A 12,920-nucleotide genomic window follows, 5' to 3' on the forward strand; every position below is an offset into this window, starting at 1 on the left:
GTTGACAGGTGCTTCGCATGCAACCGGCCAAAGCAAGTGCTACTAAACCTTCTCGGATTCGTCTCAAAACTATGCAGCGATATTCACAAAGAACTCCATCAGAATCAGTCCAACGCAGTGCTCTGCTGACAGAGAACAAACAAGGCCAGATCAACTGGGCAATTGGCATGCATGCTTCGACCTCGCTTCTAACGATTGGCCGGTTTGAGCAGAAGAAGCAACAAGGGATAGAAACACACGTACGTCTTTTCTGAGAGACATCTAGTGCGTGTCTTCTGCACGTACTACATCTCACACTCTATATAATACCCAAGCAATCATTCCAATGATTAACAAACTCAGTGAGCATCAGCTGAAGTGAGTGAGTGCGTAGGTAGCAAAGATACCTCGCGCAGAACCTCACTAACCAATCATGGCGCCTCCCCCTCACGCGCTCGTCATCCCCTACCCAGCGCAGGGCCACGTGATACCCCTACTGGAGCTCGCCCACGCGCTGGTCGACCGGGGCTTCACCGTCACCTTCGCCAACTCCGAGTTCAACCACCGCCGCGTCGTGGCCGCCGCCGGCGCCGCCATGTCGGAGTCGGAGTTGTCGCTGCTGCTGGACCGGAGGATCCGGCTGGTGGCGGTGCCGGACGGCATGGGGCCCGAGGAGGACCGGAACAACCTCGTCAGGCTGACATTGCTCATGGCGGAGCACATGGCGCCGCGGGTGGAGGACCTCATCAAGCGCAGCGGCGGCGACGCGGACGCCGGGCCCATCACCTGCGTCGTGGCGGACTACAACCTCGGCGTGTGGGCGCTCGACGTTGCGCGGAGGACCGGCGTCAAGTCGGCGGCCATCTGGCCGGCCTCTGCCGCCGTGCTGGCCAGCCTTCTCAGCATCGACAAGCTCGTCCAGGACAACATCATCGACCCAGAAGATGGTACACACACACACACACACACACATATATATAGGTCATATGCTAACTAAATATATTTATATATATAGTAAACTAATAAATACTAGTATACACCTGGAAATGATGATGCAGGGTCTGCACTGAGCCAAGGCACGTTTCAGCTGTCGCCGGACATGCCCGTCATGCAGACGGCCCACCTCGCGTGGAACTGCATAGGCAACCAAGACGGGCAGGAGGCGATGTTCCGGTACCTCAAAGCCGGCGTCCGCGCGGTCGAAAACTGCGACTTCGTCCTCTGCAACTCCTTCCACGGCGCCGAGCAGGCGACCTTCGCGCGGTTCCCGCAGATCCTCCCCGTCGGCCCTTTCCTCACGGGCGAGCGCAAAAAGGCGGCGGTGGTGGGGCACTTCTGGCGGCCCGAGGACGACGCGTGCATGTCGTGGCTGGACGCGCAGCCGGCGAGGTCCGTCGTGTACGTCGCCTTCGGCAGCTTCACCATGTTCGACACGCGCCAGTTCCGGGAGCTCGCGCTGGGGCTGGAGCTCTCCGGCCGGCCGTTCCTCTGGGTCGTGCGCCCGGACATCGTCCTCGGCGGCGACGTCCACGACTACCCCGACGGCTTCCTCGACCGCGTCACCGCCAGCGGCCGCGGCATGGTGGTCGCGTGGTCGCCGCAGCAGAGGGTGCTGTCGCACCCTTCGGTGGCCTGCTTCGTCTCGCACTGCGGGTGGAACTCCACCATGGAGGGCGTCCGGAACGGGCTGCCCTTCCTCGCCTGGCCCTACTTCGCCGACCAGTTCGTCAACCAGGTGTACATCTGCGACGTCTGGAAGGTCGGGCTCCGGGCCGACGCCGACGAGTCGGGTGTCATCACCAAGGAGCACATCGCCAGCAGGATAGAGGAGCTGATAAGCGACGCGGGCATGAGGGAGAGTGTGGAGGCCATGAAGAAGGCTGCGCATGAGAGCATCGACCATGGGGGCTCGTCGCACCGCAACTTCGACATGTTTGTTGAGGCCATCAAGGCATGAATGATATACTCCTATATATGTACGGTTCTAAGACGCACGCATTGCTGGGAACGTGGCATTGGGACAGCTCCTGCGAGAGCTTTTACAGGTGGGCATGATAGTCTTGCCGAGATATCTTTTCACGAATTTTGAGTGTTTAGTGACAGATACAATTTGCGTTTCTCCAGTTTTTTTTTACAACAACTGAGGTTGTATCAAAAATTAATTATCTTTACACTCTTTATATATATTTTCTAATTAATGCAACACCCATTCAAATGCTTTATAATCCTATCTGATTGTAATAAATTTACCGATTAATCTATATGTGTTTCATCCTTTGTATCTGTATCTATATATATAGGCTTTTAATATATATACTTATACTTATTTAGTTAAAATCTTAGTTTAAGTTATATCAACTCTTATTGCTTCTCTTTTGTGACGTCATGAATCTATAAATTGGTTTTCAACTTTTGATCTTCTTAGCTATTATAATTTTTTTAAACCAAGTGCTAAATTCAAACTCTAGTGCTTTATTGCATCGCTTATTAGAATTGGATTCTATTCCTAAATTTAATAAAGTATAACTAATTAAAATTGACATTTGTTCTCCATATTTGTTTCCTAACACGATATCCATTCAAATATTCTATGATCTTAATTTATCTAGTTATACTAAATTTATCAATTATTTTGTATGTAGTTTTCATCCTTTGTATTACACCTATGTGGGTTTGTAATGTGTATTTTCAAAGTGTTCTTCAAAACATTTTCACTTGCAACTCACCACATCACTAGGTGAAATGCATATGTAGGTTAAATATCACCTAATGCCACTACACAACCATAACTGCTTTAGAGTTCTCCTTTTAATAGTATGGCTATACATCCTAAATCCAACCATGCACTCTACTGTATCTCGGCTAGCAAAATGAAAACCCCTAGCATATACCTTTGTCTCTGGGCTTGTTTTCATCTCCGTCTTCTTTTTCAAGTGCGAGCTTTAACTTCATGTGGCTTGATTTCCATCACCACCATCTCCTATCCTTGCTCATCGCTCCAAGTCGACCCTAGCTCAATCACAGCTCATTTAAAGCATCAGTCCACTAATTGTCATTTAATTACCAAAACCAAACTGAGGCTTTTCAATTGGGGTTCTAAATAAAATAGAGTATTTTAGAGCAACTCCACCAGGCCCCCTTTCACTTAAAAGGTGACATAGGGGATTGAGAAAACTAAATTGCAGACAATAAGGGAGAGGTGCTCTAGTAGATCGAGAAAGTCCATCTCCCCTTTATACATTGGACATGCATGTCAGTGGCAAAAAAAAAAAAAATCTCTTTTTCCTCTTTCTTTTCTCTCCCTCTTGTTTCCTCCTGATTTGAAGCTCGAAGGCGGCTACCTGCCTGGCCTGCGGCGCACGGCATGGGGAGGCGCGAGGCACAACAGTGCCCACTCACCAGCGAAGGTGCGGCTGCGGCTGCCTGCTCGGCCTGCGCACGTGAGGTGGGGAGCGCAGTCGTGGCAGTTTCCCGGTAGAGACTTTTCCCTGTGTGCCATTATAAAAGATCGTAATTCCTTGTGTGTCTCTGAAAAAATTCAGCGGTCTTCAGCGCCACTACTCCAACTTTTTCGTGTCATCCATGCCACTTCCGTCAGTTTGGGCTCTAACGCCGTCAAACTGCAGGTGTGAAAAGACGAAAATGCCCTTAAGTTCAAATATGTTATTAATTTTTTTAGCATCTTAACGACTTCAAATGAAAAAACTCAAAACTAGAAAGTTGTATATCTCGTCGAGATCTATAATTTTCATATAATTTTTTTTCATTTAATTTCGCAAAAAAAATAATATGATTTTTCTAAAATATATTAATCATATCAAATCATATTTTTTTGCGGAATTAAATGAAAATAATTTTTATATGAAAATTATAGATCTCGACGAGATCTACAACTTTCTAGTTTTGAGTTTTTTCATTTGAAGTCGTTAAGATGCTCAAAAAAATTAATAACATATTTGAACTTAAGGGCATTTTCGTCTTTTCACACCTGCAGTTTAACGGCGTTAGCGTCCAAACTGACGGAAGTGGCATGGAGGACACGAAAAAATTGAAGTAGTGGCGCTGAAGACCGTTGAATTTTTTCAGAGGCACACAGGGGATTACGATCTTTTATAATGGCACACAGGGAAAAGTCTCTTCCCGGTACGGGCCGTGGCTTGGCCTGCACGCGCTGTGCGCTGGTGGTGGCTCGTCGGCTGGGGCATCGCTTGGCGGCGGTACGGTGGACAGCCAGGAAACAAGCAACGGTCTCACGGTCTAGCACAGAGGCTGAGTATAAGGCGCTAGCCAATGCAACTGCAAAAATGATGTGGGTTCAGAAATTGTTGACTGAGCTCAAGGTTCATCATCCTCCCATGGCTCGGTTTAGGATAGATCTTATCTCCTGAGTTTGTTGTAATCTCCACCTTATTGTACAAGCCACATAGGTGCGGTTTCCTGCTCAATATAACACGCAACCGAGAGCCTAGGAGGGCATCTCCTTCTGCTCATTTCCACACTGACCCACTCGTATCTGTTGGAAAAGAAAAGGTTTGCGGTTGGGCCGTAGAATAAGCCCAGGTTCAGGATTGCTCTGACACACAACACGCTTAAGAAAAGAACCCAACGAGCCAACAAACTGTTTTTTCGATCGATATATACAATTTTAGAAGGGCACAAGACGGGCACAATAATCTTCTATTGCAAAAGAAACAGTTCGTCAATCAAACACAAAAAAATTCAGTACAATCGATTCGATTCACGAAAACAGAGAAACCGTCACGCATGTCATTGTATAGTAAGTATAACATTGATTGTTATTACTGGTACATGGCAGAGACAATTCGACAATTTAGAATCCAGAACATGCAAGAGCTCGACAAGACGTACCAAAGATATATGGCCGCCATGGAAGCAGGCTAGGCCAGAATGCAGGATGAAGAAAGAAAATTAAGCAAAAGTACATCATGCATGCGTGAGAGCAGCAGCAGCAGCAGCACAAGAAGAAGAAGTCGACCACGGCGATGTCGTACGAGGACCACCACGTGCCATCTCACGCATCGCAGCTCGACGCAGGCAGCAGCAGGTGTAGGTATTTACTTGATGAACTCGATGGCCCAGGCGTTGGCGTAGATGTAGGTGGCCTTGAACCCGGAGAACCCAGCGCCCTTAGCGAGGTCGCGGAACTCCCGCTCGTACCGCTCCCTGCCGCCGGGGTTATGCGCGAGCATGATCATGTCGACGTGGAACACGCCCTGCGCCTTCGGGACGGCCTCGGTGTTCACCGGCAGCACGCACTCGACGACGATCACCTTGCCGTTCTCCGGCAGCGCGTCGTAGCAGTTCTTGAGCAGCGTGGCGCAGTGCGCGTCGCTCCAGTCGTGGAGGATCCACTTCATGAGGATGGCGTCGCCGGCGGGAACCGACTTGAACATGTCCCCGCCGACGTGCTGCACGCTGGGGAACGGCGGCGCCTCGGAGATCACGTGGGGGAGGTCGAAGTTGACGCCCCTGATCTGAGGGTGGTGCGAGGTGATGGCGTGCAGGGTGGCGCCGATGCCGCCGCCCACGTCGACGAGCGTGGAGACGCCCTCGAAGCCCGTGTAGAACTCGAGGAGCTTCTTGGTGATGATGACCGAGTGGTTCTTCATGCCCTCGTTGAACACGCGGTTGAAGCGCGGGTCCGTGCCGTGGTACTCGAACGCCGTCATCCCGTACGCCTTGTTGAACGGGATGCCGCCGTCAAGCACCGCGTCCTTGAGGTAGTACCTGCATGGTTCATTTTGGAAAGAGATGTTACTACTTCAGGAGTTGCACTTCTGAATGTGCAAAGTGATGATGCAGAACAGGGCATATGCATGGTAGCTGCTACTTTTGTGGATACAATACCACACAACACCATCCATACTCTGTCTCAACTCTCAAGTCACTGTCCAGTCTGAACAGTTTAAACTAGTCAAAAATTGCCTGAAAAAAGAACTGCTACAGATATCTGTACATGTTTCTAAAAGGAACAGGGCAAGAATCTATCAGCATCAGCGACAGAGTAATGGTCAGTCGCCTGCCCTGTGGTCTCTTCACACACACCGAACACCAAACAGTTTGGCTGGCTGTCTGAAGATTCACCTTCAGTTGGTGAATGACTGACTGACTGACTGAATGGAGTTTCGCCAAAAATCCAGATCAGCATGCATGGATCATTTTCCAACCCCCGGTGTTGGATTGGGATAATTCAGAATTAATTCCATGATCCATGTGAGCCGTCAATCCGTCCGTCCAGTTTTATGAATCCGGCCGGAAAAAGGAGTTGGCCAATAATGCTCCTTCTCCGAGGTTCGCCAAAGTGTCACTCTCACCCACTGGATAGTGGAGGAGACTAGTGCTCCTTGCTTACTTTTCCATCTTACTCCTTTTTTTTATTCCAGGAAAAACTTGAACTTACTTTTCTTTTTTTGTAAAAAAACAAATCCTTTTTTTACTTTAGACAAATATTATATTATGGATAACTTTACTATGGCCAGCCTTGTACTAGCAGCTAGTAGTGCAACTTCAATTAATTCTACTGAACAAATTAAATGACAAAATAAATACTAGTACTAATGATGAGCGAGCTCATCATTTATCATCATGCAGCACGCCAGCAGCAGCAGCAACAACAACTGATCTACCGATGGTGAGGTGGGTGATGCGATGAGTGATGACTACTCACCAGCTCTCCATGAGGACCTTGTCCTGGTTCATGAGCGCGAGCGCGGCCATGGAGACGCCGTCCTCGTTGGGGGTGAGCCACTTGCCGACGGGGGCCGCGGAGTACCGCCGCTCGTACTTGCCGTCCTTGTCCTCCATCTGGCACTTGACGACGTCGTACGAGGCGAGGAGGCGGAGCATGCGGTCCACCATGTCCGCCGCGCCGGGGTTGGTAGGCGCCACGGGCAGCCGCGCCACCACCTCCTCGGGCGCCAGCGCCTTCCCCGCGGGCGCCTCCGCCTGCAGCACCTCCAGCAGGCCCAGCTCCAGCGCGTTCTTCAGCGTCATGGGCAGGATCGACGACGACGCCAGCTGCATCGCGTACATGCACGCCTCCTCGTCCGCCACCGCGGCCACGTCCTCGGCGGTCGAGCCCATGCCTGACGACGGCCGGCCGGTGGGATACAAGGAGCGAGACGACCTTTTCTGGTGGGCTTGAGGAGCTGAGCGAGCTTGGGAAGTGCTGGTGTGTGCTGCTGCGAAGAGGAAGGAGGAGGTGGGAGGGGGGTTATATGGGGCCGGAGAGCTCACCAACCACCGCACCAAAACACGCAATTACCAACTGCTTTCCTTTTTTTTCACCTCAATTTCGAATTTTAATTTTGGGAAGGAAAATGTACTAGCATGAAAGATGCATGGCACTAAGAAAAAGCTACTAAAGTACTAATCTCCTATGTATGCTATGCGTAATAATGCATGGACGACAGTGGTTAAGATGATAAGTAGGGCCCATTTCTGTTGGTGTTTATTGGTGATGACTAATCTATGCGTTAGGTGTGCGTGAGGGTCAAGTGCGTAGAGATTTGTTGATGTGCTCGCCCAACCACAGCGGAAGTGGTTGTGAGTTGTGACCGGTGATGCCGTCGCGCGCGCTGAGAAAATCCAGTTCACTAGCTACAAAGTCAGTGTATGCATCCTCCATCGACCATCCATGACAGTGATGCAGTACTTACATACTGACTAACACACGGTGTTCTGGGCGTGTTTGATTTTCAAGGCTGAATATCAGGATTATTATATCGGAGAAAAATTCGGGCTCGTTGTCGATTTTTCGCTTGGGTTTGTAACGTGTGAAGAATTTGGTAGATCTAGGTCCTGTTTGGTTACCCTTCTAAAAACTTTAGGAGCTAAAATCTAAATAAAATTTGCCTAAAGAACCAAACACCTCCCCTAAAAACTCCTAAAAACTTTAGAAGGAACCAAAAACTTTAGGAGCTCCACCCCCTCCTAAAAGCTCCTGAAGTCTCCTCTGGACCCCTGTTACCCCTCCCGACCGCACGCGTTTCAACCCCCTGCGCCTATCCTCGATGTTCCTTCTCTGCGTGTTCCTTCTCTCACCCCCGCCGCACCCATCCCCCCCGCCGCTCCTTGACTCCTCCACGCCGGCGCCCACCGGATCCTCCGCCGGAGCTCCCTCGCACCGCCGGATCCGCCGCCCCCGCTCCCTCGCGCCGCCGGATCCGCTGGCTCCGCCGCCACCCGTGCTCCATCCCGTGGCCCGGCTCCGGCGCAGCCTGCACCTCATCCCCCAACTCCCTGCTGCTCTCGCGTCCCCCACCCCACGCGCCTCCGCCGGCGAGCTCCATGCAGCGGCGGCTCATCCTCGGCGTTGGCACCCCGGCCGCGGTGCCGCCGGCGGTGCTGCGGGATGGGGCGTCCACGCTATTCGTTACCGCGGGCGCCTACGCCCTGGTGCGCACCTTCGACGTGCTCACCGAGCGTTGGCTCGTCGAGAAGGTCTCGGCCTTCGCTGATCCCCCAGTATTTCTTGTCTTGTCTGAAACGAAGTTTTAGCTCAAAATCTGTCTGTGTTTGGATACGTCGCATGTCCCTTGCCATAATCGTGAACTGATTGCTGCTCAGATTGATCCGACGATTCGCTGAATTCGGAATTCGTAACAAATGGGGTTGTGGTTTTGATTGATCGAAGGAGCATAAAAGCCATCATTTACTAATGATGTTTCTTGTTCGCTTCTGATTCATGTCATGAATAAAGGCAGAGTTTGAGCAGGAAGATTGTGCATGTGCTATCCGGCGTTCTGTTCATGTCATCCTGGCCACTATTCAGGTATGCCATTCCACCGCATGGAGCATCAGAATGTTCACATTTGGAATGGCACAGCTTAGGAAAAGGGTGCATGTTCACCAGACGCATGCAAAGGAGGAGGAGGGTTGCATGGTCTTGGTAGGGCATTTATTAATTTTAATTAATTTTAGAAGACGAAACCAAACATACTCTTAAAAAGATTTTAGGTAAAAGCTCGTCAAACTTTGAGCCCCTGAAGTTTTAGGAGCTTGGAACGGCCTTAAAATGACGAGCTGGACTTTGGGCAGTGCCCGGCAGGAAAGGTGCAGTAAGTGGGCCCGCCAGTAGGTAGGCCGGAGGGCGGAGCGACTGACAATGGGCGCATGCATGGAACAGAGAGGTGACCGGCCGGCCTTGCACCCATTGGGTGCTATGCTCTGCCAGGTCAGGTGAAGCTTGTTTATTCCATCAAACTCCAATATGTACTCTGCCAGGTCCGTATATTGCTATGCTCTGCCAGGTCAGGTAAATCTACTAAAATGGGACCCGTGAAGAATAAATTACTAGTACTCCGTACTCTTCTTCATCCTCCACATCTCCTCCCAATCTCTTTTCTGTCTCTCCTCTCTCCTCCTGGAACCAGGCGAAAAGGCCACAGGTGCCAAAGGTTGCCGAGTTAGCACCACCCCTCCAATGTATTGCACCTCGTTTTCTCTCTCCTCTCTCCTTCTAGCACCAACCTTAGCACACACATTGGAGCAGGTGTCGTGGGTTTTTAGAAGGATTATTATTATTATTATTATTATTATTATTATTATTATTATTATTATTATTATTATTATTATTATTATTATTATTATTATTATTATTTTGTACTCAATTACGCCTTGCTCATTTTATTAGTGGGCACAGCATGACCAAGGTTATTTGTCACGATCGGAATAACATGTATGATCTTTCTACCAAATAGGATCGAGTAATATAACTGATCAATCCAAAAATCATGGTTATATATGATTTTTTTATAAAAAAAAGGAATGTATACTTTATCTAGGAATTGAAATAGATTGTAAAAGCTCAAGTGTATAGTGTTGATTTTGGTTGATTTAATTTAATCTTGTAAACTTGAGTACACTTATGCACGCCATTTTCAACTCAATTCAATTTTAAGTGATATTTCATTGTAACTCAATCATTTCGAATATCCCACGTGCTGATTTTTACATTAATTAATGTATCAAATTATGTAAAAATTAAAAAGTTAGCATGTCACAATAAACAAAAAAAATACTGATTTCTCATATATAGTACTCACATAAAAAATAACATCTACTCTCTCCTTTCATTCCAAAATATAAAACGTTTTGGCTTTTCTAGATACATAGTTTTTGCTACATACTTAGATATATGTTATGTCCAGATGTATAGTAAAACAAAGTATCTTCAAAAGGCAAACTGTCTTATAATTTGTAACGGAGAGAGTCCTAGAGTTCTTAACTTAATGCTGACAATGCTTGTTATTTGGATCAGGATCTACTCTATGTAGGATGCTTCTAATTGTGTGAGACTGCATAGAATTCTCACCTAGGACCATAACCCTATGAAATTAGGATTCACGATGGGATTCGACTCCGTGTTGTAGGATCATACATGATAGTATGATTTTAGGATTTGAATTGGGATACTGGAAACCTTAAGTTTGACTATATCAAAAATCATGGTTTGAATAATAATTAGTTTACTAAAGTGTTGACTATGTGCCAAAAAATTATTCTCTTGGATTAAACTTTTTAAAAGTTTATGATTTTGTTGCTATTAAAAAATTATATTACAGAGAAAAATCATGTTTATATATCCAGTTTGAATGGTCAAGCTAAAACGTTGAATGGAAAGAGATGTTTTCTTAGGTCAAGCTAAAAAGTTGAATAGTCTAGCCAAATAAGGATATATTCTGATGCATAGAACTAATTGTTAGCAAGCTATATTTAACTCTAGCCCATTCAAACAAGGGGCTAATAGGTGGACCAAATTTTTAGCTAAGCCTTCAACTAGTTTTTAGCCAACTAATTAACTCACCAACCCCCATCTAATTTGGGCTAATTTTTAGCCACAACAAGTAAATAGCTCAAACTGATCTAAGCATAGAATTACATAACTCATTTTGAGTGAGCCGTTGAATATGCATACTAATCCAGCTCATACTTCAATCTTTATCTATTTTTTTAGGAAAAAACAAGTGGGTCTAGGGATATGTTTTGAGAAACTATGGGGGTTTCGCTTGGCCTCCTACTCTCGGAGGAGAGAGCGAGGGGTCAGAAGGAAGGAGACAGAACGGAGTGACAACAAATTGGAGTAAACGACCATTAATTTGTCTATGGTGCTCCTGAAGTTGGTCATCTCAAACGCGTCGAGCCTGTCAAATATCGTCTTGAGGTCGTCGATGGCGTAGTCCAGTAGCTCCCGGCAGTTGTCGAGCGCGTCCGGCAGCCACACGAGGTCCAAGCGACAACATGAGGTCCCGGCGTCCGCGAGAGGTCCCAATAGTGCCAGCCCTAGGGGTAGGGCACGAGGTGCGACGGTCGAGGGCTCAAGCGGGGGAGGAGCCCAAACCCAGGTATACAAACTCCTAGGTCCTATAGTCCATTAGGTATGAGCAAACTAATAAGAAGAGAGACATAGAACTGGTCAAACGGCCCAAAAAATTAACATCGGCATTTCTTTCCTAGTTTCCTTTCCCCACGGTCCTCGGGTAGAGAGGAGGCGAGGAGTCATGCTGCACACAGCACACTTTGATCATGAGTTCGCGACGTGCGCCGTACACACGCGGAGTTGGCGAGCCGTGCCGCCGCGAAGAGCTAGATTATCGGAGACACAGACACGGCGCACGAGGACGTCGATCACGCAGGGCTCCACGACGACGACATCTTGATTCTTGACTTCTTACGAATTGTGATGACCGATCAGCTGTTTAGGCCCAATGTATTTTTTTCTTTTTATTTTTAATCCAAATTAATTATTTGTATAGTATTCCAGACTTTTAGTACTCTGTACCCATATAGTCATATTTTTCTTCTAATTTAAGTGTTAGAATTTTAGAATGTTACCTAAGAAACATTTGTCATGGGTGAGAAAAGAAAACGAATATATTATTTTTTTAATCTACATCGTTTCTCGATAATTATCATACATCTACAAATATATCGCTTAATCTACATTGTTCCTCGAAAATTATCAGACATGTTAAATTAAAAATATATTATTGAATTTGCTTTCGTTTTACAAATAAAATTACTATCTATATATTATAAGACTTTATACATGATCAAAAGGGGCCGTTGCGACGACATCGCCGTAGAACCCTTAAGGTCATAGGACCGGCACTGGATCCCAACACCCGTGCGAGTCACCAGCGGCGCCGCATGAGCGAGTGTCGCGGCACTCGTGCGAGGTATTGACGGCGGTGCATGAGCGAATGCCGCTGCGCCCACACGAGGTCCTCCCGCGCGAGCTCCCAGTGGCGACGGCGCGTGAGCAAGTGCGGCAGTGCCCGCGTGAGCTCCATCGCTAGCCTCGCGAGGTTCCAGTAGCGGCGGCACGCAAGCTCCCAATGGCAACCGCGCGAGCAAGTGCCACAGCGGCCGCGTCATCTCCCACCAGCAGCGCACACGGGATCCCCGAACGCTGATGGAAACCATGCGCTCCTCCCCCAGCACAGTCTCGGATGGTTTCCAACTGCTTTGTTGCGCGTGAAGACATGGTTTCTATCTTAGAAATGGTTTCTAGTTTTTAGCTGTCTCTTCGTTATATTACTTGTCACATCAACGAAAGGTTTATAGTGATAAGATAATTAACCAGGATAGAAATCATGCTGGTTTCTGCGTTGAGAGTACCCTCGTAGGATAAAGTGTTCGTTATAAGAGTTTAGGTTGAGTAACTACAAGTTAGAAGTTAGAACCCTCGCTGTGAACAGTTTTTTTTTTCTGAACTACTATTGGGGTTTTAATTGGTCGGTTTATGTGCTTTGTGCTTGAAACGATGATCGCCGTCCTGGTTCCTTTGTCTATGCTTTATTATTTATTATAAAATTTAATTATTTATGATTTTGTGGGAAACGCCGTGGCCTCGTCGAACTGGACCTGGAAATTGGAACCGTGCCGCTGCTAGACCTGTAAAACGCAGGGCCCACCTC

At 47.7% G+C, this 12,920-nt stretch overlaps 2 protein-coding genes across 2 annotated transcripts; one reads left to right on the forward strand and one right to left on the reverse strand.

The window, feature by feature from the left end:
• The first annotated feature begins 412 nt into the window (after positions 1-412).
• Positions 413-1,936, forward strand: LOC136469129 (UDP-glycosyltransferase 83A1-like). Its single transcript, XM_066467446.1, has 2 exons — positions 413-926; positions 1,038-1,936. Exons 1-2 carry the CDS (start codon positions 413-415, stop codon positions 1,934-1,936), a joined length of 1,413 nt encoding a protein of 470 aa, XP_066323543.1.
• Positions 1,937-4,749: 2,813 nt separating this feature from the next.
• Positions 4,750-7,203, reverse strand: LOC136476450 (caffeic acid 3-O-methyltransferase). Its single transcript, XM_066474279.1, has 2 exons — positions 6,668-7,203; positions 4,750-5,727 (listed from the first exon to the last, which is right to left on the reverse strand). Exons 1-2 carry the CDS (start codon positions 7,081-7,083, stop codon positions 5,055-5,057), a joined length of 1,089 nt encoding a protein of 362 aa, XP_066330376.1. The 5' UTR covers positions 7,084-7,203; the 3' UTR covers positions 4,750-5,054.
• Between the last annotated feature and the right edge of the window lie 5,717 nt (positions 7,204-12,920).

This window comes from Miscanthus floridulus, chromosome 8 (genome assembly GCF_019320115.1).
Source record: "Miscanthus floridulus cultivar M001 chromosome 8, ASM1932011v1, whole genome shotgun sequence".
Taxonomy (NCBI): Eukaryota; Viridiplantae; Streptophyta; class Magnoliopsida; order Poales; family Poaceae; genus Miscanthus; species Miscanthus floridulus.